This window comes from Phyllostomus hastatus, unplaced genomic scaffold (assembly GCF_019186645.2).
Source record: "Phyllostomus hastatus isolate PE091 unplaced genomic scaffold, TTU_PhHast_1.1 phas_contig_148, whole genome shotgun sequence".
Lineage (NCBI taxonomy): Eukaryota > Metazoa > Chordata > Mammalia > Chiroptera > Phyllostomidae > Phyllostomus > Phyllostomus hastatus.
The window spans coordinates 2975157-3000913 of NW_025333607.1; the positions used below are offsets into that span (position 1 = coordinate 2975157).

The window sequence follows — 25757 nt, forward strand, 5'->3', positions numbered from 1 at the left end:
GTCAGATGCAGGGACTCGCACAGCCGTGGCCACGGCCCCCGGTGATGGCCCAGCCAACGCCTCCCCTGTGCTTCTCTCGACAGAAGTGGAGAAAACCCGCTGCCAGCTCGAGCGCGAGCATATCCTGGAGACAGCCGGCGTGACGGGCCCACAGCACCCCATGCCCTTGGGGCTGTTTGTGCCCGAGTGTGACGAGTACGGGAACTATGTGCCCACCCAGTGCCACGGCAGCACCGGCTACTGCTGGTGTGTGGACCGCGACGGCCGGGAGCTGGAGGGCACCAGGACCAGGATGAGGCCCCCCTGTAAGTTGGGGCCAGCGTGTGCTTGGGCCTGGGCCTCAGACAGGCCTGCAGACTGGCGTTTCCAGTGCCTGTGAGCATCTTGGGGCGGGGGGTGGGGGGGTCCTGCCGGGGGACACAGTTGTCGCTTTCTGCTGCCCTCGGTCCTGAGAGCTCCCCTGGCTTGAGCCCCATTCCCTCCCTCCCTCTCTGCCCCTCCCACGCTCTCTCCCCTTACCCTCCCCTCCCCTTGCATGCAAGAGACCAGCAGCCCCTGCGGCGGCCACGCTGTGGCTGGCAGCAGAGAGGGCACATGTGCCCCAGGTGACTCCCTGTAGTGGGCGGCCAGGCTGTCCAGAGTCCCCTCACTGGGACCCAGCAGGCCAGTAGGAACCCCGGTGCCTGGCCTCCTCAGGCAGCGGGGAGGAACAGTTCTCGCCCTGAGACCCCGGCCTCCTCCACAGTTGTGCCCGGGTCCGGTTAGGCCCCAGGTCATGTAGGATGCAAGCAGGTTTCAACAGCTGTGGCCGTGGGACCCAGGTGTCCCGATACCCATCTGGTGCCCCTTACCCTGCCGCACAGGCTGCCTGTCCCCTCCTGGGATCCTCTTGTCAGGTGAGCCAGGGAGCCATGCTCCGAGACAAGGCCAGCAGCGAGGAGGCAAGGCCCAGTCCCAGGGAGAGGCAGCCCCTGGTCGTCACGTGCTCTGGAAAGAGGCCGCCCACCGCGGGCCAGATCACTGACAGTCTGTACCGCACAAAGCCCAGCAGCGTCCACCGCATGGAGCTCCCTGCAGGCAGGGCTCTCGGCTACCATGCTGCTGTTCCCTGCTGTGGCCCGTGTCCAAAGCAGGCGTGCACAGCGAGGCAACTTCGGTTTCTGTGACACTCAGCCCTGCACTGTCTTCCTCACTAACGCCCTGTGCGGTCTTTTTGCTCCCGTGCTTTCAGATATAAAGCAATCTTTGTGTGCCTGCGGTCTGTGGTGGCATGCAGGTGACGTGACCTGGCGTGTGGGTGTGTGTGCATGAGTGTGCACAGGCGTGTGTGGGTGTGCATTCCTGCTGCTCTCAGACCTTGCTCACTGACCTCTCCTGCCCCCTAGGTCTGAGTACAGTAGCTCCGCCGATTCACCAGCGACCTTTGGTTCCTCCCACTGTGATCCCTCTGCCCCCCGGGACCCACTTACTCTTTGCCCAGACTGGGAAGATAGAGCGCCTCCCGCTGGAGGGAAGCACCATGCAGAAGACAGACGCCAAGACTTTGCTGCATGCCCCGGTGAGTGCTGGCTTGTGCCTGGTGACGCTTCGATGACCTGGGGACACAGCAGGGTGTAGCCATACCACCTCTCAGAGAAGCCTGTCCCGGTCTCATGCCTTCTCCTGCTTTGTCTGTCATCGTGGCACTCAGCACACCTGCCACACACACACTGGTGAATGTGCTGTGGATCGGACGTGTGCCCTCCTGCCAAGAATAGGAGACCCGAGACGAGAAACCACCCCTCTGTTTCACGGACTGTTCGTTCTGTGGTGGGGTCCCAGGACGGTGCTTTGGTGCTCAAACGGCTCACTGCACACAAGGGTGCGTGGCCTGGGTGTTCTCCTGCTGCCCTGGGAGATGGGAACCCCGAGAGAGGCCTCTCTTCCTCCTGGGCAGCCTCCTGCACACACTCGTCATGGGGACGGGTTAGTTCTCTGGGAAAGGCACCTCCCCGAGACCAGGGGGAGAGGCGAGGTGTCTGTGAGGCTCTGGGAGCCGAGAATGGAGGTGGGAGGGGCCGACGCACAGGGCGAGGGTCCGCTGTGCACTTTGGGGTTTTCATTTATCACCACTTCACTTGTTTTAACTATCGCTTGGCGGCGTTAAGCACATCCACAGTGTTGTGCAGTCTTCATCACACTCTATTTATAATTTCTCTGTTTCCGCCACTTTTCAGCATCCTGACCTGACGTTTTATGCCTGTTCAAAGCGAACTCTGCTTTTCTTCCTCCCGAGCCTCTGGCAACCGGCCTTCTGCTTTCTGTCTCTGTGAACTTGGCCTTTCTAAGCACCTCACGTAAGGAAAATCACACAGTGTCTCTCCTCTCGTAACTGGCTCCCGTCACTCAGCATGATGTCCTCAAGGTTTGTCCACGTTGTAGCAGGTGTCAGCATTCCCTTCTTTTCAAGGCCGATGGTGTTCCGTCCTGTGGACGTGCCGCATTTTACCCGTTTGTCCATCAGAGGACAGGGTCGCTTCCACCGTTTGGGCTGCTGTGCGTAGCACTGCTGCAAACACGCGTGTGCAGATATTTGAGTCCCACTTTCCCTTCTTTCAGGTGTAACTCAGGCGTGGAATTGCTGACTCATGTGGTAACTCGGTTTTTAATTTCCCGAGGACCTGCTGCCGTTCCGTTCCCCCGAACGGCAGTGCCGTGCCCATCCCCACCAGCAGAGCCCAGAGCCTCCTGTTTCTGCCACCTCGCCAGCACCTGCTTTCCGCTTCTTGGCGGTGGCTGCCCTAGCAGATGCGAAGTGCTCTCGTTGCTGTTTTGTTTTTGCGTTTCTCTACTGATGAGCAACAGAGAGCATCTCCTCATGCACTTGTGGGCCATTCATGTGTCTTTGGGAAAATCCGTATTCATATTCTTCGCTCATTTCGTCATTAGGTTGTTTTTTGTTGTTGTCATTGAGTTGTAGGAGTTCTTGATACAGTCTAGATATTAAACCCCTTATCAGATACGTGATTTGCAAATATTTTCTCCCCTTTCAGGGGTTGCCTTTCACTCTGCTGATTGTGTTCTTTCATGCACAGACATTTTTAATTTTGATCAAGTCTAATTTACCTATTTTTGTTTTTAATGTCCTATCCCAGAAATCATTGTCAAATCCAAAGATATGAGGCTCCCCTGCTTCCTGCTGAGAGTTTTGTAGTTCAGCTCTCACACTGAGGTCTCTGGTTCATTAGAACTGATTCCTGTGTGCGGTGTGAGGTGAGCATCTCTGTGTCCTTTTTGACCTGACTCCTGAGGGAAAAGTGTCTGCTGAGAACCCCGATTTTCCCACCAAAGGTCATCCTGCTCCTCCACCTCTGTGGTCCCCAGAGCCTTTGCATTTTCAGATACATTTCAGAGTAAGCCTGTAAGTTTCTGCCCACCTCCCACCCCCAACATAAGCCTGCTGGGATTCTGATGAAGATGATTTAGGATCTTTAACTCTATTTGGAGAGAATTGGTATTTCAGCAATATCATATCTTATTATCTCTTCATTTATTTGGGTCTTCTTTAATTTCATTCTACATTGTTTGGTAGGTTCAGTGTAGAATATTGCACATTTAAAAACATTCTTAAATACTTTGAGTTTGATGCGATTGTAAATATTGTTTCCAAATTTTATTTTTGCTAGTAAAGATACAATTTTAGTGACCTTGCTAGGTTCAATAATTAGTTATAATAGTTTTATAGTTTCCCCAGGATTTTCAACAATCATATTGGCTTGGAATAGAGTGGTTTTATCTCTTCCCAATATTTATGTCTTATATTTTTTTAAATGATCTTCAGGTAGGCAAACATTTTTTAAAAGATTTTATTTATTTATTTTTAGACAGAGAGGGAAAGAGAGAGAGGAAAAGAGGAAAAGAAACATCAATGTGTGGTTGTGTCTTGCACGCCCCCTACTGGGGACCTGGCCCACAACACAGACATGTTCCCTGACTGGGAATTGAACCGACAGTCCTTTGGTTCACGGGCCTGCACTCAATCCACTGAGCCACAGCAGCCAGGGCAGGTGGGCAAAAATTTTTTTTAGATGATATACAAAAAGCATTAGCTATAAGAGAAAAAATAATAAATTGGACTTAATAAAAATTAAAAACTTTTTTTCAAAAACACTGTTAAGCAAATGAAAAAGTAAGCTATATACTGAGAGAAAATATAACACACATACACATACATGCATAGGTAGATGACAAAAGGCTTTTATCTGAAATATGTAAAGAACTCGCACAACTCAATACTAAACATTTTAAAGCGGACAAAAGACTAGTAGACACTTTAGGAAACAGAGCACAGAGGCACCTGGGTTGCTGTGGTGCTCGAGGGTGGCCTGCTCTCACCCCCAGTCTGTGCTTCCAGGACAAAGTCATCATCGGACTGGTCTTCGACTGCGTGGACAAGATGGTTTACTGGACCGACATCAGCGAGCCTTCCATTGGGAGAGCCAGCCTGCTGGGCGGGGAGCCAACCACCATCATCCGGCAAGGTGGGTGAGGGAGGGCCTGTCCTCCGCTGAGTGGATGCCGCTCATGGGATATGGTGACGTCCGAGGGGCTGGGTCTGCCCAGCGTTCTCTGAGGAGTCCCCTGAGGACTCGTCCTTGAACCAGGAACCCCTTAGCTGGGATTCGTTGCTAGGCTAAGAAGAATAAAATCAAAGTCAGGTAAGCATGTGCCTTTCTCTGAAACCGTGTGGCCAGTTTTATGAACAGTAAAGGCCAACCTCAACCGTGCAGTGAGGATGTGCATTCCGCCCTCTGGCTGCTGAGCGTAGAGTTAGTCCTCAGAGTGTCTGCCCACCGCGTGCTCTATTAGGGTTTCCCACCGGCAACGGACACATGGACCACACAGGTGGAGGGTCACAAGCACGCTGGCCAGCACTGCCCGTGATAGGCCAGTGAGTCTATTCCCAAGACTGTTCATGTTAAGGGGTCGTCACATCACCTCAGGGAAGTGGGTGTCTCTTCACTACCCACTCTGCACCCCGCGGGCTCAGGCTGTCCCAGAGCAGCACAGGAGAGCAGGCTGAACTCTTGCTGACTTGCCTTTGTTGCACAGCTGACAGCCACATTCACGATGGTTTGGCACAGGCTGCTACCCCTTAACCTCAGTTCCTTAACTTAGGGGTGCCGTTGTCAGCCAAGGACTCTATGCATTATTTTTGATGCAAACATTCAACAAGTCAACGCTGTTTTACCTGGATGTGTTTTGTCAGCACCGAAGACTGACCGTTACAACAAAAATCCAAGGGCCCTGTACAAATCCCCGTGTGCTGGAGAGAGCAGCTGGTTTTCAGGAATTTTCCACCCAAAGATGTGCTCATGCTGGTGGTGCTTGTGTGAAATCATCCTGCGTCCTCCGCAGGACCCTCAAATCAAAGCTGCATCTTTAAAGGAGATGGCCTCACTGGGTGTTTCTCTTTCCTTGGGGCAGAAGGAAGCTTTTCCACTTTCCTGTGTAACATTTCCCTAACAGTTGATTTTTCGGAAGGTTCCTTTGCCTGTGGAGCAGCCCTTGGGGCATTTTTCCCTTCCCTGGCTCCCTCTTTGGTAAGAGATGATGCCAGAGACATGCAGCTGAGGTTGAGATGAATGTGACCGGCTTTGGACTCAGACCCGGCATCCTTTTTTGGAAGCCAATGTGCTATTTCAACAACGTCTGCTAAAGTTTTCATGGTTTGGTTTAATGAACAGAAGTTCGGAAATGCCTTTTTGCATCCCGCCTCTCTCTGTTAAAAATGTGCCGTGATCTGCGATTTGACTTGGAAACCCAGCGCGGGGGAGAGGGGTGCAGGTCCTCATCGCTATTTCCCGTTGCTTCTAAAGCTGAAGCTGACAATCATCCTAGAAACCTGGAAGGCCCGTCAGAAGCAATCCAGGTGGGGCCCACTGTGGGGACATGAGTAAACCCACGTGTGATATTGTAGAAGGAAGGGAATTGATTTTTGTTAGTGAAAAAAGAGCAAGGAACTCCCACTTCAGCTTTCATCACGGGGCAGGTCGGAGCATCGCTGGCACATGAGCATGGCAGCGGGCTTCTCTTTGTCTCGTCTTCCTTATTTCGTACAGTCCTGGGCTTCTCTTTCTTTCCTGGAGTTCAAGTCCTAGCGCAATACCTTCAGTGTGTCCTAATCTGTTTCCTGAGTACGTTGCCTTGCCGTCTTCGCTCCTCACCCCGACGGCACAGCGCAGGGTGGCGTCTCCAGGCCTCTGCTGGTGCCGTGGCCCGTACAGAAGTGGCTCCTGGCTGGGGCGGGGCAGGGGGCCAGGGTTGCTTGCCTTTGGCCCTGCGGTCAGGACCGGGGCTTCCAGAGGGTCCTGTGAAGAGGCTCCCGCTGAGCAGCCTCTCCCCTTTCGCTGTGCGTCTGAGCAGCTCCTGCTGCCTGCACGGGACGTGCTCCCTGCCGACGGAGCCCGGAGTTACGTGTTCTGGGTCCGTCTGGAAGTCCAGAGGGCCTTTGAAGGTCAGTCTCTCTGTCCCTTCGCCTCTAGGGGCACGGGAAATAATTCCATCCTTTATAAATCTCCACTTGGAGTTTGAACAGTGAAGATCTCACTTGAGAGCTCTTTCTAGTTCTTAATAAACTGCCTGCGGCGGGTGCCTTTCGGGCTCTGGTGCTCCCAGCACCCACAGTCACACGCGTGCCCGCCATCCGGGGCAGGCCGCTGCAGGGGCTGAGGTCCGGCTCGCTCCCGCACCGATAAGAAAGGAAACACAGGGTGCGAGGGTTTCCTCACACCCCAGACCCGGCTGGGAGGGCAGCTTCCACCTCCGGCCACAGTAAATGGCCTTCGATGCTCTCGTCAGACGAGGGGAAGGGCCCCTAAGTGACACCAGCAAACCCTGGTGGGGTTTTGGTTCCATTCCCCGTCGGGAGGCCGTGCCGCCCTGAGCGCCTGAGGAGCTGGGTGGACGCTGAAGGTCCCCACCGTCGTCGGCCTGCCCTGTGGCAGCCCTTGCGTGAGGATCAGTTACGTACACCCCAGCAAAGACTCCCCAAGTGTTGCTTGGGGTCCGTGACACCCCTTCTTTGTACTCCTAATGCCTCATGTATTTTTTTCTCTGAAATGACCTTTTTCCCCCAATAATGAATGAATTTGGTGAATCTGTTTCATTCCTCATCCTAGTATCTTCCTGTGCCTCCCCTTTGCTTGTGGGATAAGCTGTAAGCTCGTTAACACGGGCATCCTAACTTCATCTCTGGCCACTGTCAACCCTCAGGGTGTCCAGCCACACAATTACACACGGGTCACTTCAGACCATGTCCATCTCCCTTTGGACTTACGAGCCCACCCCACAACCTGAAAAACCCTCATGCAGGACATTGGCCTGACAGACTCCTGTTGCTCCTTCAGGAGCCTGCTTCATGAATGTCACCTCCCCTAGGAAGCCTTCCCTGGTCTCCCCAGGCTGAGGCCAGTGACCCTCCCTGTGCTCCCGAGGGACCCAGAACTCAGATTTGGCTGTGGGTTCCCTGAAGCCGTGGCCAAAGCTTCAGCACCGTTTGGACCTGGTTCCCAATGTGGTGCACAGGCGGTGGGTCCACTCAGGGAATGAGTGGCATCTACTACTTTGCCACTTTGAGTGTTACTTTATAACAACAAGCATGTCACAGTGCAAGGACTGGACTCTGTGTGAAACAGCACGGAATGATCAGAAAAACCGATTCTTACCTGCTCCAAAAATCAGACGTGTTCTGTGTTTGCTTCTAGATCTCGGAAGCCCGGAAGGCATTGCCCTTGACCATCTTGGCCGCAACCTCTTCTGGACAGACTCCCGCCTGGATCGTATCGAAGTTGCGAAGCTGGATGGCACCCAGCGCCGGGTGCTGTTTGAGACCGACCTGGTGAACCCCAGAGGCATTGTGACGGACTCCGTGAGGGGGTGCGTGGTGTCAGTCTGCGCGTGTCTGCTGTCCCCGCTCCCGCCCCCACTCCCGGGGGTGTCGGTGTGAGGCTCTGACTCCAGCGCCTCTCCCCGACATGCACGGCTGCGGTGGGTGGCTGACAGCGACCCACAGTGAGACGCCAGAACGTCTGTTACCGTCGGGGACTTGCTACCATGTTCCACTTTCACATCCTTTCCTGAGAGACTTTGTAAGTCGGGCATTTCCACGTGGGTTGAATGCGCATCAGCAGCTGAGCTGTACGAACCTCAGCAGGGCATCGGGTATAAACGCACCCTCAGGGCCCTCCCCGGGGGCTGCCCAGCGCCCAGGCCGAGGAGACCCCTTCCGACGGTTTCGTCAGTGCCTCCGGCTTCCTCTCGCTCTCCCTCTCCCAGCTGCAGGCTCTGAGTCTGACACACCGGGCCCGGGCCCCACGACGCTCTGAGGCCACATCCCTTGTTCCGGGGCCGCCACCGCCTGTGCCCAGGACGGGTGTGCTGAGCCTCCCTGGGCGGTGACAGCACGTGGGGCTCCCACGAGTTTGTGCCGCCTGTGGCGTCCCGTTCTGTTTTCCTCCTTTAACGACTCCGGGGGGCGTTTGAGGGGAGGGGACTCGGTGCTCACAGAGCAGCCAGCTCAAGTGCAGAGCCAGAGGGCAGCGTGGCTCCGCCCCTCCACGTGCTTTTGACCCGCCTGGTCCTCGTGTCTGCTCGTGGCTCTGTCCGAGGCTCCTCCTCGGGAGGTTTTCAATACGCTTTCTCGTGCGTCTTCATTATTTCTCTTCCTCTTTCCCCGCCTCTTCCTCCTCCAGGAACCTTTACTGGACAGACTGGAACAGAGACAACCCCAAAATCGAAACTTCCTACATGGACGGCACCAACCGGAGGGTCCTCGTGCACGAGGACCTGGGCCTGCCCAACGGGCTGACCTTCGATGCCTACTCATCCCAGCTCTGCTGGGTGGACGCAGGTGACCCTCGGGGTGGGGCAGGCTTTTCTAAACCAAACAGTTACTGTCGCCCACCTGGAGCCAGCCCAGGCCGTACCTCAAGAGGATGTTACGGGAAAGGGCATAACTTTTCTTTCCTGCACAAAATAGCTGCACATCCTCACTCTGAAATTTATTGTTTCTCTGGCCCTGAGGTTCTCTGGGGCAAGGTCTCCCCCGTCGAAGTCTAGGGTCAGCAAACCACAGCCCATGGGCCAGGCAGACCTGCCACCTGCTCCTGCACCACCTGGTGTAGTAACATGGGAGCTGGGAACGGTTTTCACATTTTTGAATGCTGTATTTTAATTGGCTACATAAATGCCTACACAGTGTCCTTGATTTTGCCTCGTGGCCCACAGAACCTAAAACAATTACTGTCTGGTTCTCTAGAAAAAGTTCGCCAACCCCAGAGCCTGTCCTCACCGTGATACCTAGTAGTAATTCACGACCTATGTTCCTGTCGCTCACACTTGTCCCCACAAGTGGGGACAGGGCAGGACTTGGAGCCAAGAGAGATGAAGTAGTGCTGTTCTGATGTGTGTCCCCCGGCAGATGTGGGGTGCCCCCGGCAGATGTGGGGTGCCCCTCGGGCGAGGGCTGTGGGCAGGGTGCTTAGTCGGGGCGGGACGCCGACCATCCATCCGTGTCTGTGGAGAACCCACTCTGGTGCAGACCATCGGGTACTGCCGGGGTGCAGGGGCCATGTCTCGAACTTGGGGTGCACGGAGGGCGGGGGGCAAAGTGTGCCGGCTGAAGGAGCACAGCTTTGTGGCCGCGTGGGCACGGGCGCCGGGCCCTGCACAGCTGCTGACCGGCTCAGGGGTTTGGTTCTCGGCCCGCACTCAGGGAGGGGTCTGGAGAAGCCCCGGGCATCAGGGTGTGAGCCAGAGCTGGCCGTTGGCGGCGTTCGGCCGAGCCCCGTGCTCTGGGTTTGCTCCTCTCACAGCTCCCGGCACAGCCGGGTTGGGGTGCCTGACGGAGGCGGAGGCGGGCGTCGGCCCCCGGGGGCCGGAAAGGGTGGGGCACAGCTCCCCAGCCCTGAAGAGCGCGCCCCCGTGTTCTCCGGGGCCCACCGTTGGAACGCCAGCCCTCTCGCCCTCGCTCTCGCTGCTCCTGTCCCGTGACACAAAGGGGCCGTTTCTTGTGCGAACAATAAGCAGCCTGTTCCCCTCACGCAGGCACCAGCCGGGCCGAGTGCCTGCAGCCGGGGCAGCCCAGCCGACGCAGGGTCCTTGAAGGGCTCCAGTATCCTTTCGCGGTCACGAGCTTCGGGAAGAATCTGTATTACACGGACTGGAAGACGTACGTCAGCGGCCGCTGGCCCTGCCACCTTCCACCTCGCGGGGGCGCTGCCGAGCCCTTCCCATCGGCCTCTTGGCTTGGCTTCCAAGATGCCTCCAAGATGCTCCCTCCGGTCGTCAGAGATGGGCGAGGCGGGGCTCCTGGGTGGGGGTAGGGGGCACCACTTACAATGCAGATGCTGCAGGGTGGGTGGCAGTTTCAGTCTGTGAACTTGAGCTTGCTGAGAGCTGGGCATGTCTGCCGTTTCCCCAGGCGCTGGCCCGGGGTCCCTTGTCTGGTGGGCTCTGTGCCCACTCCGTGCCTCTGCTTCCTCATTGTCCTTAAACTGCAGGACAGCACAGCCCCGTCTTGACCGCCCCTTCCTGCACAAAGGAGGGTTCAGCCCAGCCGGCGAGCCAGCGCTGTGGCCAGGGCCATCTGTAGACAGCCGATTTCCCAGCTTGGAATTTGGTGCCGGGTGGGGAGGAAGGCCAGCTGATCCCTGTCCTGCTTTAGGAGATAGAACAGTGCAGGCTTGACCAGCCCAGAGGAGGGAGGGAGGGAGGGATGGCTAGAAAGCATGGCCAGTGTATCTGTTTACAGCCTCTGATTTCCTCCCCGAACTACGAGAGAGGCTGGTCTGCAGAGAATGCTGGAGCCATCAGGCGTGTTCCCCCTTCTGCCCGTTGGTTCTTGCAGGAATTCCGTGATCGCCGTTGACCTCGCTGTTTCCAAAGAGACGGACGCCTTCCACCCCCACAAGCAGGCTCGGCTGTACGGCATCACCACCGCTCTGCCTCAGTGTCCCCAAGGTAACTCGGCTGTGCTCTGACTGTCCAGGGCCAAGGCCCCCAGCTTAGGGCCCGTGCTCTGGCTGCTACCGGTGCAGCCTCTGGGGTCCCTGATCGCATGTTCCTTCCGTCAGGGCCTGCCTTAATTCTTGCGGGGGAGGGGGGCCAGGTAAAGAGAAAACGGGAGGGAATGAGGTGGGCAGGGGTGAGGAGAGGTGGGCAGGGGTGAGGAGAGGTGGGCAGGGGGGAGGAAAGGTGCTGAATCTCGGGCTGGGTCGAGACGTGTGGGGTCTTCAGGTTCCAAACAGGAGCGTCAGTGTTAGGGTCTCTGCTGCTCGGGAAGCCCATCTGTTCGGTCTAAAGGCAACAATAATTAATAATCAACATAATTACAAGCATGAACACCTTCCTGTGAGCTGGTACGTTACACAGACTAACTCGCTCAGCCTTCCAGGGGCTCTGTGTTCCTTAGTCCATTCCACCCTCACAGCCGCCCGACGAGGGTGGCACTGCTGTGTGCTCACTTTGTCAGGAAGGAAACGGGAGCCGCTCGCCCGAAGGCGCACAACGGACAGCGGCGGAGCTGGGGGCCTCTCGGCTGCCGAGCCTGGGCTGTCCCTTCGGGACCTCTCCCCTCGCACACTCTCCTCCCTGCGTCCCCCCTCCCGGAGTCAAGGGCACAGCCCGCCGGGCAGGCTAGATGGAGGGTGCTTTGTGCTTTGAAACTCCAACTCCATGTTACACTGAGAGGAAGAGCACTCTCCCTGAGACCCCCGTGGCCCCCAGAGCAGCAGGCCGGGCTCTTGCCCACCTGGCGAATCCCGGAGGATGAGGAAGCGGCCAGGAGATGAGCTTAGCTGAGTGCCTGGCACAGCCTTCCCTGGTATTGCCGCCTTTTCCAGGTCACAACTACTGCGCAGTGAACAATGGTGGCTGCACGCACCTCTGCTTGGCCACCCCGGGAGGCAGGACCTGCCGTTGCCCGGACAACACCCTGGGAGTGGACTGCATCGAGCGCAAGTGAAGAGGAGAGTGCCTTGTTCCCTCACTGTGCATTCTGCAGCAGCACCCTAGTCGAAGGGCCCGGACGAAAAACTGTCTGACCTGGCAGCTGGGTGACCACCAGCCTGAGCCTCAACAACGTGCCCCTCACTGTTCCCCAAAACATCAGCCCTGAGCTTCTGGAACGGGAAAGTCTCTGTACCTACACAAAGGCAGAACCCCCCCCCCCCACCCCAAACCCTCAGACAGGCGTATGCAGCCCAAATGAGGGTTATATGCCCTGCCCCAGAGCCCCGGAACCGTTCCCCAACAGAGCGCCCCAGGGGTGTGCAGAACCCCCCAGGCCTGAGCCCCGCCTTGTGGCCTTACAAGTTCAGTGTCACTGACACACTCGTCATTTTGCTCCTTGACACACCAGCCAGGGCCACAGTCCATGGGCCCCGGAATCGGGAGAGAGCCTTCCCGGGAATAATTGGAGTGTGTCTTCTCAGAGGCAGATGTATCCCCAAGAATCACAAGGTTTGGGGAACCCATGAGTGGTTTATATAGCCCAACCCATACGTTAGTTTCACTTTCTTTTTGTATTTATCGTTCATTCCATATCGAGCCCTCCATATCAAATGTGTGTCATGATTTTGTATAATTTTTATAACTATTTTTTAATGGTGAATTCTTAAACTGTGGAAACCATTGAAGGTGCTTACTAACTGTCCCCCCAGGTTATACCAGTGTGGATAATTCCCTGAGTTTACAGCTGTATAAATATTAGTGCTGAAAATAAAAAAAAAATTGTTAATACGTCTTCCTCCATCCTATTTGATGAAGGAATTTAATGTTGGGAGGCGGATCCACGGTGAAATGGACCCTTTAGTCACCTGCAAGCTGGTGGGACCCCAGTGTCAGGGGCTGGGCGGGTTCCCGGGCGAGTCAGCAGAAATCTGAGGGGCTTGTAAGTGACTTGAACATGAACTCAGTCACGGACCCCAAACCACCCTTTCGGACGTTGTTTTCATTGTTGAGGAAAATTTCCATCTCCTGGTTCAGTTCTGAAGATGAGCCGTTTCCCCTCCCCACTCCAGAAGGAACATGCACCTGGAAGTCAGCTCTGAGCCGCCACCCAAGCCGGGCACACTAAGGGTGCAGCGAACAGGCCTTTGACTCGGGGGGGGGGGGGGTGCTCAGACACTGCAGGACGAGGGGCTCAGAGCCACCATCACCATCGGGAAGGGGATAGGTGCCCCTGTGAAACGGCTCCCTCGATGGGAGCAGCACAGCCTGCCAGTGAGAGTGTCTGGAAGGGGACACCTTTAGAAGTAGGCTGAAGCCACCGGTGTTTGATTTGGGTCAAGAAACCTAGTCAGAGGCCACGTCAGGGCGGGAGCGTGGGAGGCCCCAAGGACCCACCCCTCTGTTAAAGCCACAGTGGGAGTGGTGGGAACTCGGAACCAATGACGCTGCAACTTGAGGTCTCACAGCACCCAGGCGAGAGCTTGAGGACCCAAGTAAATTTTGGTCAAGTTCAGCTTTCCCTTAGCTGTGGCTACCAGCCCCCTCCCCCAGCCCCACATTCCTAGCGTGGCTCCTCCAAGCTGGGCCGGGAGGGCAACAAGGACTTCAGTACAGATCAGGGTTGTGGGTTCTGGTTGCCGGTTGTTGCTTTTGGTCACCGGGGGAGGGGCAGCACAGAAGGGGACATCTTCATGACCTTGCATTTGGCAATGGTCACTTGTGACACCAAATCAAATTTAAAAAGTTTGTGCATCAAAGGATACTATCAAGAAGACGAAGAAAAAAAAACTATGGAAAGGGAGAACTATTTGCAAATCCTGTACCTGAAAGCGGTTAGTGCCCCAAGTATGTGAAGAATGGCAACTGAAGGATACGGAAGCACCCAATTCAAAGACAGACAAAGGGTTTGAATCGACATTTGTTCAGAGAAGAGACACAAACGGCCAATACGCACGTATGACAACATGCTAACACCATTAATCTTCAGGGAAATGCAAATCAAACCCACGACTAGCTGTAAAAATCACGTGTTGCGCAGGATGGGGAGGGCTGGGACCCACGAGCACAGACGGAGCCACGTTGCCAGTGAGCGTGGAGTCACGTAGCTGTCAAGGGCAACAGCGTCGCGGTCCCTCAGAAAGTTGAAAATAAAGTCACCACCTGACCCAGCATTTCTGCTCCCAGCTACGCCCAAAGGAATCGAAAGCAGGGGCTGAAACAGATTCTCATTCTCCTTGGAGCTGTCCCCTCCCCACCAACCCACAGTCCCAGGGGCTGCGCCACCTCCCCAGGTCTCTGGGCCTCGGTCACTGGGCCTCGGGGAGGTCACGGTCCCTGGCACCATCCCTCGGACCGCTCTGTTCCTAGGAGAGTCCCCACACCCCAGCTGCAGCTTGAAGCCTCAAATTATCCTACAGTGAGTACACCAGGTTTTGCTAAAACTCTAGCTGCCACATGAGTCTACAATTCTGTGACCTGTATTTTTGAGGGTGTTTGAAGATGTCTGTAGCTTAGTTTTAAAAAGCCGTTCAACACCTGTTTTGTGATCACACACCACACATGCTCGTGTCCGGTCGGGATGCGTGTTAGTCACAGCTGACGCACAGGTGTGAGTCGCACAGACGCACAGAACGGTGCAGCACAGCCCTGCTGGGTTCGCTGGCTCGCTGTGGGTTTCAGCCGGGGACCCTCGGTGGCAGACAGCTCAACGTGCTCACTCAGGGGTTTCTGCTTCCATTCGGTAATTTCTGTCACTCGGGGTTCAGGCTCAGGTGTATCCGGGAGTGTGAGCACCCCATCCCTGCTCAGAGTTCTCCCCCAGTCCCAGATCCGGCTCTCTGGGGCTGCAGACCTGCTACTTAAGACACCCTCCCCCTGCTCCTTCCCCAGGCTGGTGGAAGGCTGGCCTTCCCCAGCAGGTGGTCCTCCAAGGGTGGGCCTGCTCGTGGCTGTCCCACCAGGGTCTCCTGCCTCCTCACCCTGGCTGCCTGGACTATGGGGACCCTGCTGCTCCTTTAGCCCCCTTTCACCCCTCGGTGACGTGGAAGGGGCAGTGTCTTTCCCTGAGGGACACAGGCAGTCGGTGGGATGCCCTCTCCCCTTGCTGCCCTTTCTCGGGGGCTGGTCCGTGGGGCCATGTGAGGGGTCTCCACCCACCAGCAGGCTCCACTCCACCTGCAAGAGCTCGCTGACCCAGGGAGGTTCTGCGCCCCCCCTCAGGCTCCCCCTCTGCTCTAGGCTTCCCTGGGGGCCAGGCGGGGGGGTCCTCCTCTGTGTGCTCATGGCCTGGCAAGGCTGTGCTGTCTCACACCCATGTTCAAGGTCATTCTAACCACAGCCCTCCTGGGAGCAAATGGAGTTCCTGTGTTGTGGTCCTAAAGGCAGAGGCCACAGGTGACAGGTTGAGAGAAAGGACACCCCATAGGTAATGCCTCAAATGGTCAGTTTAACACACACACACACACACACACACACACACACCGCAGTAAAGAAGAAGCAGGGACGTGACTGCCCAAAAACTCCTCAGAGGGAGGCGTTGGGTCTCAGACAGATGTGCTGTGTGCACGCACAGGCCCTGGCGCCCACGGACTCCTTCCCTGGCTCCCAGGCCACTCTAACACAGCGGCTACCTTTTCTCCCCCGAGGAGCAGGGGTTTGGGGTCCGATTGCTCACCACCCCCCCAGCCCAAAAGGCCTCCACTGTTCCCAGTCACAGACTTAATTTAAAAAAACCACCTCCAAAGCCCTGGCCAGGAAGCTCAGTTGGTTATAGAGCCAAGGTTGCAGGTTCGATCCCTAATCAGGGCACATACAAGACTCGACTGGGGAATGCATAAGTAAGTGGAACAACAAATTAATGTTCCTCTCTCTCTAAAATCAACAAATTGAAAATAAATAAAATTAAATAAGATAATACAAAACCCCACCTCCATGGACTGAGTCTCCTGACACCCAGAACGTAAACACTAGCACTTGGAATCCTGACAGAAAGTGAAGTCTCATCGTTTCTGACCGAGGGAGCAGGGGTCTGTGGGTGGCCCGGGCAGACCCAGTGCTGCACCGAAGGTGGACGGGCAGCAGGAGGCAGACTGCCCCCGAAGAGTCAGGGAGCGGGAAGCGACCTCAGCAGCTGTGCAGCCGATCTTCACCAGCGGTGAGCGGGCAGGTAAGGGATGTCCGCTCATGTCCACTCAGGGGCTGGCTCTCCCGGTGTCAGGCATGGTGCTGGGTGGGGGCGGCCTCTAGTATGTCCAGCCTGCAGCAGGGAGGATGTCTGTGACTCTTTCTGCTGCCCAGGGCCTCCAGGGTCCCTGGCCACCCTCTTTCCCCTCGAGGGCTTTGGGAGGGAGGGCAGAGTGTGGGCCACAGTCACTCCCGGATCCCCTCTCTTCTCTCACAGCATGAGGTTGACAGGTACTGCGTGAGGGTGCAGACCCCGCCACCCCAAAGCAGCCCTGTCTACACCCAGCCCTGCCGTCTACACCACCTGACAGGCTCCAGGCTCCTTTCCTTTGCCTCCGGTCTGGGTTATTCAATCCAGGGTGGGCAGTCAAAGACGTTCAAGAACAAAGACATATCACCTTACAGTAGCATTTTGTGGTTGAATGGGAATACAACGACAGAGAGAAAAAGGACTTACTGCACCTCTTTGAATTGCCGGTGATTGGTGTGAAAATTACATGTGTGAGACAGTCTTATTTTTTTAAAGATTTTATTTATTTATTTTTGTAGAGGGAGAGGGGAAAGAGAAAGAGAGCGAGAGAAACATCAATGTGTGGTTGCCTCTCATGCACCCCCTACTGGGGATCTGGCGTGCAACCCAGACATGTGCCCTGACTGGGAATTGAACCAGCGACCCTTTGGTTTGCAGGCCGGCACTCAGTCTGCTGAGCCACACCAGCCAGGGCACAGTCTTATGTTTTAAATGCTAGCATGGAATGCTTGCAGTTCTCTCTCTTTGTAACTAGGCAACCGCAAGACAATAAAAATGTAAGGGGCAACATGGTTGCACAAACTTCTTCCGGTGGGTACTCAAGCGTCACCTTTGAAGATGCAAAGGCAGGGAGACGAGACCCAGGACTGTTATTTCCCGGCCAGTCACCTGGCCGCCACCCTTCTGTGTGAGTCAGAGTGAGAGACACTGCCTAAAGCTGCTATTCCAAGGATCAGAGTCCCTTAAAGGGAGACAACCCCTACGAGGGGCCTTTGTTAAAACAACACACAGTTAAGCCCTGGCCTGGTAGTTCAGTTGGTTGGAGCAACATCCCGTGCACCAAAAGCACCAAAAAGTTGCAGGTTCGATCCCTAGTTGGGGCATGTACAGGAGGCAACAGATTGATGCTTCTCTCTCTCTCTCTTCCCCCCACACCCTTTTCTAACATCAATAAAAACATGTCCTCTGGTGAGGATACACACACACAGTTAAGAGATAGAAGGGCCAAAAAGGCTTGAAAGACAGGCTCCAGGACTGGCTTCCTGGTTACTTGAAGCACAGGTGGGGAGAGATGAGCCCAAGTAACAGGACAGCCTGGGCCCTCCAGCAGGTGTGACAACAGCTTTTACTCTGGGAGGTTCTTCCCAGGTGCAGTTCCAGAAGAGACCACTAGAGGGCAGGAGAGGCCTTTCAATGCCTGCTGGGTGGGGGTTGGGGGGTGGGGTGGGGTGGGGTTGGGGTTGGGGGTGGGGTGGGGGTGGGGGTGGGGTGGGGTGGGGTGGGGTTGGGGGTGGGGTGGGGTGGGGTGGGGCCCGGGGTTCAGGTTTCAGGAGGCCCAGCTACCATAACTTCCCCAAAAGCTGCAGTGCTCAGGCTTTCTTATCATCCTGCTCAAGAACTTTCTTAATATGGGTCAGTTGCCTAACCTGTTACAAAGCAGACCCACAGGCCGGTTTCTCCAATGTCTTCAAGCCTCCGCATTTCAACGCAGATTTCCCCCAAATAGCCCCGCAGTTTGCCTTCCACTGTCACCTCTCACTCGGCACACATTTAGGACATTGGTGACACCGGGGCCACAGCATCCCTCAGCCTGTGTTCCTTTCATCAGGGACTGGAAACCTGGAGCAGAGTCGTCCTCACAGCCTCAGAAGGAGCCGCCCCTGCAGGCACCTTGATCTTGGACTCCTGGCCCCCAGACCTGCGAGACCGTGCATTTCGGTTTAAATCTGTGGCACTCTGTTACAAGAGCCTCAGGAAACCGACCCGCCTGTGACATGTTTACTCATACACACGTGGCAGGCCCCGCCCCAGTTCTTCCAGTCGGAGAATTCCTGGGATCGCAGAGCACGTGCGTTTCAGAAGGAAACCAACCTTAGCCGCAGGTGTGTGGGGCCCCGACCAGGAGACCGCACTTAGCTGGTCTTCGTCAGAGCTCAGAGCCAGCCCTGAGTTAGGCAGCGTCAGCCGGGCATTCGACCAGGGTTCTGAGGTTGGGCACAGGTTTCCCCACAAGTGATGCCAGTGTGCAGCAAAATGAGAACCATCAGAAAAATAAAAATAACCTGATGTGTTCTTGATGGGGACTGGGTTGCATCTGTAGATCAGTTTGGGGAGAATCGCCGCCTTAGTAACACTGAGGCTTCCTGTCAACATGAACCATTTTGTAAGAGGGTGCAGCCAGGGGATCCCCCAAAGAAGGGTTTGTAATGGGGTCCAGAACTCAGGGTGTCCAGGAAATATTAAAAATATGGGATGCCCCCACCCCCACAAGTCTGACCTGGAGGATGGGACTCATGGAGCAGGATCACTGGGAGTTGTTTTGGATAGCACCAGTTTTGCAAAGGACCTCTAGACCAGTCACTTTAACATATCTATAATTCACAGGTATGTTAAATCGCTGTGGCCATGCTTTGGGCCAGGGGGATGGGAGTGACCTCCACCCAGGGTGTGACTGGGAGGCAACTCCCCCTGGTTACAGCACCCGCGTGAGAGCTTGGAGACGATTGACTCCACACCACAGGATCACGCCTGCCCAGACTTACGACGGCAACCCAGAAAAGCTGCAAAAATACGGGAATGCTGGCAGGTGTAGCCGATTGTGGGAGGAGTCGGAAAATGGGGCTGCAGAGGCAGATTGGTGCTAGGATTTAGACCCAGGTTTGGCAGCCATGTGAAGAAGAGCTACATGGCTTTGGGTCTCCCTTTGCCACGCAGCTGAGGAAGCCAGAAAGCAAGATGGAGCAGCCATGCAGAGCTCTTTTTTTTTTTTTAGCAGTTCAGAAAAAAGCAGGAGAGACGCTGCAGGAAGGAAAGGGGTGAAAGGACTCTTGCTGGTGGGCCACAAGGAGGTGCCATGTGGTTTTGGATTAAGAACGGGAGATCCCAGTGACACAGCTGATGGTGCTGGGAACCGAGGGAGGCCTGCCAGCCGAGCACGGATTACTGGGAAGAACCGGGGCTGCCTGAGCCACTGACCTCTATTTCTTCCCCTGAGATACAGTACCGCAGACTGGGCAAAGGCAGGCAGGAAGGACTGTGTGTGTTCGTGGGTGTTTTAAGGGACTTTGGGATTTTAATGAAGACATAAACTCTTAAGTCTGTATAACTTTTGAATAAGTAATTCCTTTCCTTTTCACCAATCTCTGACATGGAGAGCTATAATTCCCTGGCAGTGGGCAAGGTGAACCTAGTACAGGGGGACCCGAGGAGAAGGGGGGGTCCTTTTGGTAACATTGTACGACCCCTTCCCTGGTGGCCAATCAGGGAAAATCATGGAAGACCACATGCGCAGTAGCTTTAAAGTAATACAACTACTTGCACATGCGCAGAAAAAAAACACCAAAACTAGCCAGGAAGGATCCACCCTATAAGAATAGAGTCCCTCCAGCCCACGAGGTCAATCTCTGCTCGGAGTTGGCCTGCTCCCGTGTTCTCTGCTATAACCTCTGGGTGTTCAGTTCAATTCTTTGTCCCGATCACCAAGAACCTGGTTATCCGTGCCCACCTGCAACAGTTTCTCCATGTATTTACATCACAATAATGTTGCCTGCGTTCTCTGCGCTGTACTTTGCATCCTCCTGACGGTTCTGTAACCCCCGGTTTGTACTTCTTGTCCCTTCACCCCGCCCCCCAAATCCCCTCCCCTCTGGCAACCGTCTGTCCTCTGCAACTGAGTCTGCTTTGTTGGTCCTTTGTTTTGTTGTGTAGATTCCACCTATGAGCGGAATCATCTGGTGTTTGCCTTTCTCTGACTTATTTCACTTAACCTAATACCTGCTAGGCCGTTCTGTGCTGTCACAAATGGTAAGATTTCTTTGTTTCGGGCTGAGTAATGTTCCACCACATGTACGCACCACAGCTCTCTGCCAGGTGGGTCCCGGAAATATCGGGGGGACCACTGTGTGAATGAAGTACATGATTGTCTAAGCACTGTGCTGGGCACCCAAAATGAACACACAATAATATTGAATGTAAACTGTAACTGAAAAAAATTTTAATTAAAAAAATCTAAAAAAAGGAAGGACCAAAAAAAAAAGGAGCTACATTTCTTGAGTAACTATTAGGATGTAGCTCATCACCCAGATCACATGTAACCTGCGTTCGCTGACGTGGAGTCTGAGCCGAGTGGGCGGGGAGGCCAGGGAAGAGGGACTGCTGGCCGGGGCCCACTGCAGTTCCGGCCGGCCTGTCTCCCGTGGCTGCCACTCCACTCCGCTGTCCCTTCTCACCGCGAGGGCGCTGGCAGCCCCAGCCCCTTCTAACTTCAGGCCTGTCACTCGCCTGATCCGTCACCTTCAAAAGGATGCAGAGATAAGTGAAAAAGGAACCGGCAGGAACTGTCCCACAGCCTGTTCTTGAAACATCCAAGACACAGGTTCCTCTGCACTCAGGGAGGCCGGGGAGGAAGCGTGGTTTCTTCCCCGTGCTTCTCTCTGTGAATGGCGACAGGGAGGGGTGAGTGAGAAGGGCTGGGACCTTTCCTCGAGGACCCTGCCCCCCATCGTTAGGACACATCCCCTTTCCCATGAAGAGAATTTCAGGCTGAGAGGGAGTGGGGCAAGATCGTCCCCATACTGCTGGTTGCACAGCCTCACAAGTGGAAGTTCCTTGGTTCCCGCTCACAGCTGTGGTGACTGTGGGGGCGTTCCACCCCCCGAGGGTCACTGAACACGCCACACTTTGCAGGGTGGGGACAGGGGAGGGAGCACTCGGGCTGAAGGGGCAGGCCCGCACCTGGTGTGCCCGGGCCCTCGGCGGGGCTGGCCGTGCGTGGGGCAGGGCTGCCGCCCTCAGGGTCACACCGCGGGCCGTCCCTCTGCGTGCGCAGGCCTCTCACCCCAGCCCCAGAGCTGCTTCACCCACGGGCCTGCAGCAGTTCCTGTTGGGGGACCCAGGCACCCAATGAAAGTGACAAAGAGGAAGCTGTGGCTGTGAGAGTAAGAGTGGGGTGGGGAGAGGGCCACCTCCCCTTTGTCCTTCGGGGACGGGATGCTCCGGGCAAAGGCTCAGCAGGACAGGGGCTGTCCCTGGTGCTGCCCTGTCCCTGGTGCTGCCTCAGGGGGCCCTGGGGACCACGGAATAGGAGAGACCTTCACTGTGACTCTCCTTCTCCCTTCTGTCCCCACCCCCCACCCAACAGCCGGCCAGCCCAGTCCCCACTCACCCGCCTTCCTCCTGCTGGGTGCTTCTCACACTGCACTGAAATGACCCGTTTCTTCATCCACTTCCCAGACTGGCCTGTGAGTATTTGAAGCCAAGAACTCCGTCGCATCCATCTCTGCTTTCCTAATGTGTAGAATCACACAGGGCATCAGTACACCTTAAATGTCGATGGAGGCCCGGATGGACAGATGGAGCGAACTTGCTGGAAGCTAACATGCTCCCCCCTAACATAAGTGTTCCTCCAGCCGAAACTCTCTCCCCCTGCCTAGATGTGCCCCACGATCAGCCTGCTGCCCCGGGAGCCTGGGCTGGGAGACACGTCCCACTGGTCACACGCGGCACCGCCCGGAGACCCAGGCGTCTGTCCCCACCGCCCCTCCCGAGTGTCTGAAAACAGAGCAGGCTTACCAAAATGAGAAGACGAGCCACAGACGGGGAGGAAATATGTGTAAAACACATCTGATAATGGACTGGTATCCAACATGCACAAAGAACTCTTAAAACTCAACACTGAGGAAATGGCCCAATTTTAAACATGGGGAAACAGGTCTAAACAGACATCTCACCAAAGAAAATACACAGATGGCAGACAGCATATGAAAAAGATGGTCAACATCCTACATAATTAGAGAATTATAAATTGAAACAATGAGGAGCCACCACTACACACACGAGGATGGCCAGAATCCTGACCCTGACAACACCAAGTGCTGGCGAGGACGTGGAGCGGCAGGAGCGCTCCCCCATGCTGGTGCAGAGGTGCCATGCTGGCGCAGCCACTGCGGAAGGCAGTTTGGCGGTTTCTTTCAAATGCTCTTACCGTATAATCCAGTGATCACACTTTTTGGTGTTTCAACTTACCCACAGGAGTTGAAAACATGTTCGTGCAAAAAAAGCTGGAAGCAGCCAAGATGTCCTTCAGTAGGTGAATGGATGAATGATGGCCCATCTAGATAAGGGAATGCCATTCAGCTCTAGAAGGAAATGAGCTCTGAAGCCACAAAAAGACATGGAGGGAAGAAATGGATATTACCAAGTGAAAGAAGCCAATCTGAACCCGTCGCATGCTGTGTGATCCCAGCTCTATGACTCTGAGAAGGAAACACCGAGAAGACAGTGAAAACAATGAGTGGTTTCGGGTTTGGGGGGAGAGAGGGATGAATAAGCGGAGTACCGAGGGTTTTTAGGGCAGCAGAGCTATCGTACGTGATGATGTAAAGGCGTTTTTAAACGCTGGACGATCCCATAGGATATACACCTACAGTGAATACAGCACCTACAGCACCTACAGTGAACCCTAACAGGAACCGTGGACTTAGGAACGGTGCAGGGCATCACCTCACCCACTGTCAGTAACGTCCCGCACTAACACGAGATAATAACAGGGGGAAACCGACTGTTAGAGCTGTGGGCATATGCCCGCCCTGAAGTGTCTGAAACAAAATGAGACACAAAATCCAAGGTTTCACTGCAGGACGGGAGGTTAAAGCGCTGGGTTCAATGTAGAGGACATGGGACCGTGCAGTCCGAGGGTCCCTGGGCCAGGCAGAGACCCACACGAGGTGCGTTGTGCCCTGGCACGGCCAGAACAAAGCACCACAACATGGGCCGTAGAAGCAGAAATGGACTTCCCCCCAGTTCTGGAGTCTAGAAGTCCGAGTTCACGGTGTCGGCAGGGCCAGCTCCTCCTGAAGCTTCGAGAGAGAGAGCAGCTCCACGCCTCCCTCCCGGGGCCATAGACCTTCGGGGTGGCAGGTGCGTTCTCTGGCACACGTGTGCGTGTCCGTGCCCGCAGTTCGGCCCCGATGACCTGGCTTTTACGTGATCTCTTTTATAAAGACACTGCCTCCAAGTACATTCTTATTCTAAGTACTGGGGTCAGGGCGGCACAAATCAGCCCGAGACAGGGGAACCCCCAACAGTCCCCAGCAGAGGCTGGTGACCGAGCAGAGCTGGCAGGCCTATTGCCTGTCACCACAGAGAAGCAATGTCTGAGGCAGCAGGTCCTCCGCAGAGGACAAGGTTGACCCGGCAGGCAGCCAGGCAGGACCAGAGACAAGGTTCGGGTCCGTCTCTCCGAGTGAGGACTTGGAGGGAGTTCAGAGGGGCAGAAGGAGACACTGCACGTACTGTGTATTCTGACTTGGGAGTCTTGGGTGGACAGTCTAGGAATGAAGCCTTCTAGGGAGGAATGGGGAAGGTGAGAGGAAACAGAAAGGAATTCCAGGTGGGCTGGGTCGTTGGCTGAGGTCCGGGTGCGGCAGCCTTGCTCCTGGGTCCTGATCGCAGGGCGGGTCTGTGCACAAAGGCCCCGCCACAGGCGGGTTTGGGTTCTGGCTGCCGCGGGGCCAGCTGGACCTGTTTGTTGGCTCTCGGGCCGGGGTGAGACCCCGGGACCCGTCTGACCCAGCCTGGTCTGGGGTCTCCGGGGTGCTGTGGAGAAGGCCTGCTGTTACCTCCCAGAAGACACTGAAAACTAGGGGAAAACTACCAGGTTCTGGCCCCAGGTCTTTATAGTGAAGAACATGCGAAGAGCAGAGACTCTCCCGTGGCTGCAGGGAAGGCTGCCGGGGCAGGTGCAGGAGGACGATCCCTCAGGCAGCAGAGCTCCGGGAGGGCGACAGCTCACAGCTCGGCCACGCAGCCTCCTCCTCCCTCCCAGCCCTGCTGTGGCTCCCGCGGCTTCCTGCCCAGCCCGGCTGAGGCAGGGGAAGAATGAGCAGGAGGAGGATGGAGTGTGGCAAACCAGGACTGTGCTGGGCAGCGGAACCCTGGTGGGTGGATGGCCAGGGAACATAGCAGGAGAGGCCACTTTGCTCTTCTCGTAGGGCTGGGTGCAGGTCTCTGAGGAGCCCCCGTCTCTCAGGGCTGTGTGGGGTGCTGCTGGCTGCTCCAGGCCATCCTGCACCCTGAGGCAACAGCCCTCCCAGCCCTGAAGCTGCTGAGCGGGGACCCAGGGGGGGTGGCTGACCGCTGCCTGGCCAGCCATGGGCCACTGTGGACAAGGCTTCACTAAATGGAACACAGACCAGCCACAGGTACAGCGGAGGCCACCGAGGGCTGGCGGCTTCCCAAATCACACCCTCCTCACCCAACCGAGCTCAATAGACTACACGCAACAGAGGACCCAGCAGAAAGCCTGGTGGCCTTGGGGGCTGAGAGCCTGGTGTGGGTGACGACCCAGCAAGCGAAGAGCCTCGCTCCTGCCCGTTCAGCCAGGCGGCATTTTGCTTGGCAAACATCCTGGTCCTAAATACACAGACGTGTCACCATCTGCCCAGAGAAAAGCTGACTTACGCTTTTCTTGGACAATTAATTATAGCTAATGAAATTACATATTTTATACCTCACCTCTTTCCAAAAAGAAAGGGGGACAGCTGCCCGTACCTTAAGGGAAATTGATGGTTTATACGGTAACGAGAGCAGTGTTCCGGGAGGCTTTGTTGAAAGGGCTTAGTAGCCATTTTCACATTCAGTCCCTTGACCCTGGCGGGAAAGGGAAAGTGGAGAATGAAACAAACCAGCCTTCTGCAGAGCGGACTGTGCCAGGGACCGCGCAGGAGCCAGAGGAGCTGGGGGCGGGGCTGGGGAGGGCGGGGCCGGGGGCGGGGCGCTGCCTGGGTATCTCAGCCGGGGCCCGATTTGGGAGGGGGCCTTCAGATCATCGAACCGCCCCTTCGATGGTCAGGAGCAGGTTCCCGTGTTTAGAGCCGATATTTTAGTAAAATTTTCAGGTGGATTTTACGATCATCCTAGCTAGAGTTCAGTCCTTTAATATCTGATTTCCTGCCAATTCAGAGGAATTCTCCCCGTTTCACAAAGCGGGAAGCTGTTGCTCGCACATGCAGTTTTTACAGAATTGACTTTCGCATCTGGAGTTTAAGCAAAGATGAAACTGACCTCCCCCTCCCCCTCCCCCGGGGCAGTTTATCATCAGCTCGTTATTACCAATTCCTTTGAAAAGTGTAAAAGAAGCCGTCTCAGGGAATGGGGAACGTTAGCGTGGGTTCAGTGATGAGAGTGATTTAGGCTCGCTTTGCGTGTTATTTTATTCATTTACTACACAAATATTCACTCAGTGCTTACATATTACAGTGAAAACTTCACAGCTATTTTTCTTCATTGAGATCTGATTGACACACAACATTATATTAGTTTCAGGTGTATACCA

At 55.5% G+C, this 25757-nt stretch overlaps 1 protein-coding gene across 1 annotated transcript in view; it reads left to right on the forward strand.

Annotated features, from left to right (window-relative positions):
- Positions 1 to 12780, forward strand: part of NID1 (nidogen 1) — a 70071-nt gene extending 57291 nt beyond the window's left edge. The window contains exons 13-20 of the mRNA XM_045860569.1: positions 84 to 305; positions 1386 to 1558; positions 4394 to 4520; positions 7746 to 7917; positions 8733 to 8890; positions 10087 to 10210; positions 10889 to 11001; positions 11883 to 12780. Of these exons, the coding sequence (XP_045716525.1) occupies positions 84 to 305; positions 1386 to 1558; positions 4394 to 4520; positions 7746 to 7917; positions 8733 to 8890; positions 10087 to 10210; positions 10889 to 11001; positions 11883 to 12004 (1211 nt within the window). The 3' untranslated portion in view covers positions 12005 to 12780. The remainder of the gene's footprint in view (positions 1 to 83; positions 306 to 1385; positions 1559 to 4393; positions 4521 to 7745; positions 7918 to 8732; positions 8891 to 10086; positions 10211 to 10888; positions 11002 to 11882) is intronic.
- Positions 12781 to 25757: the final 12977 nt, after the last annotated feature.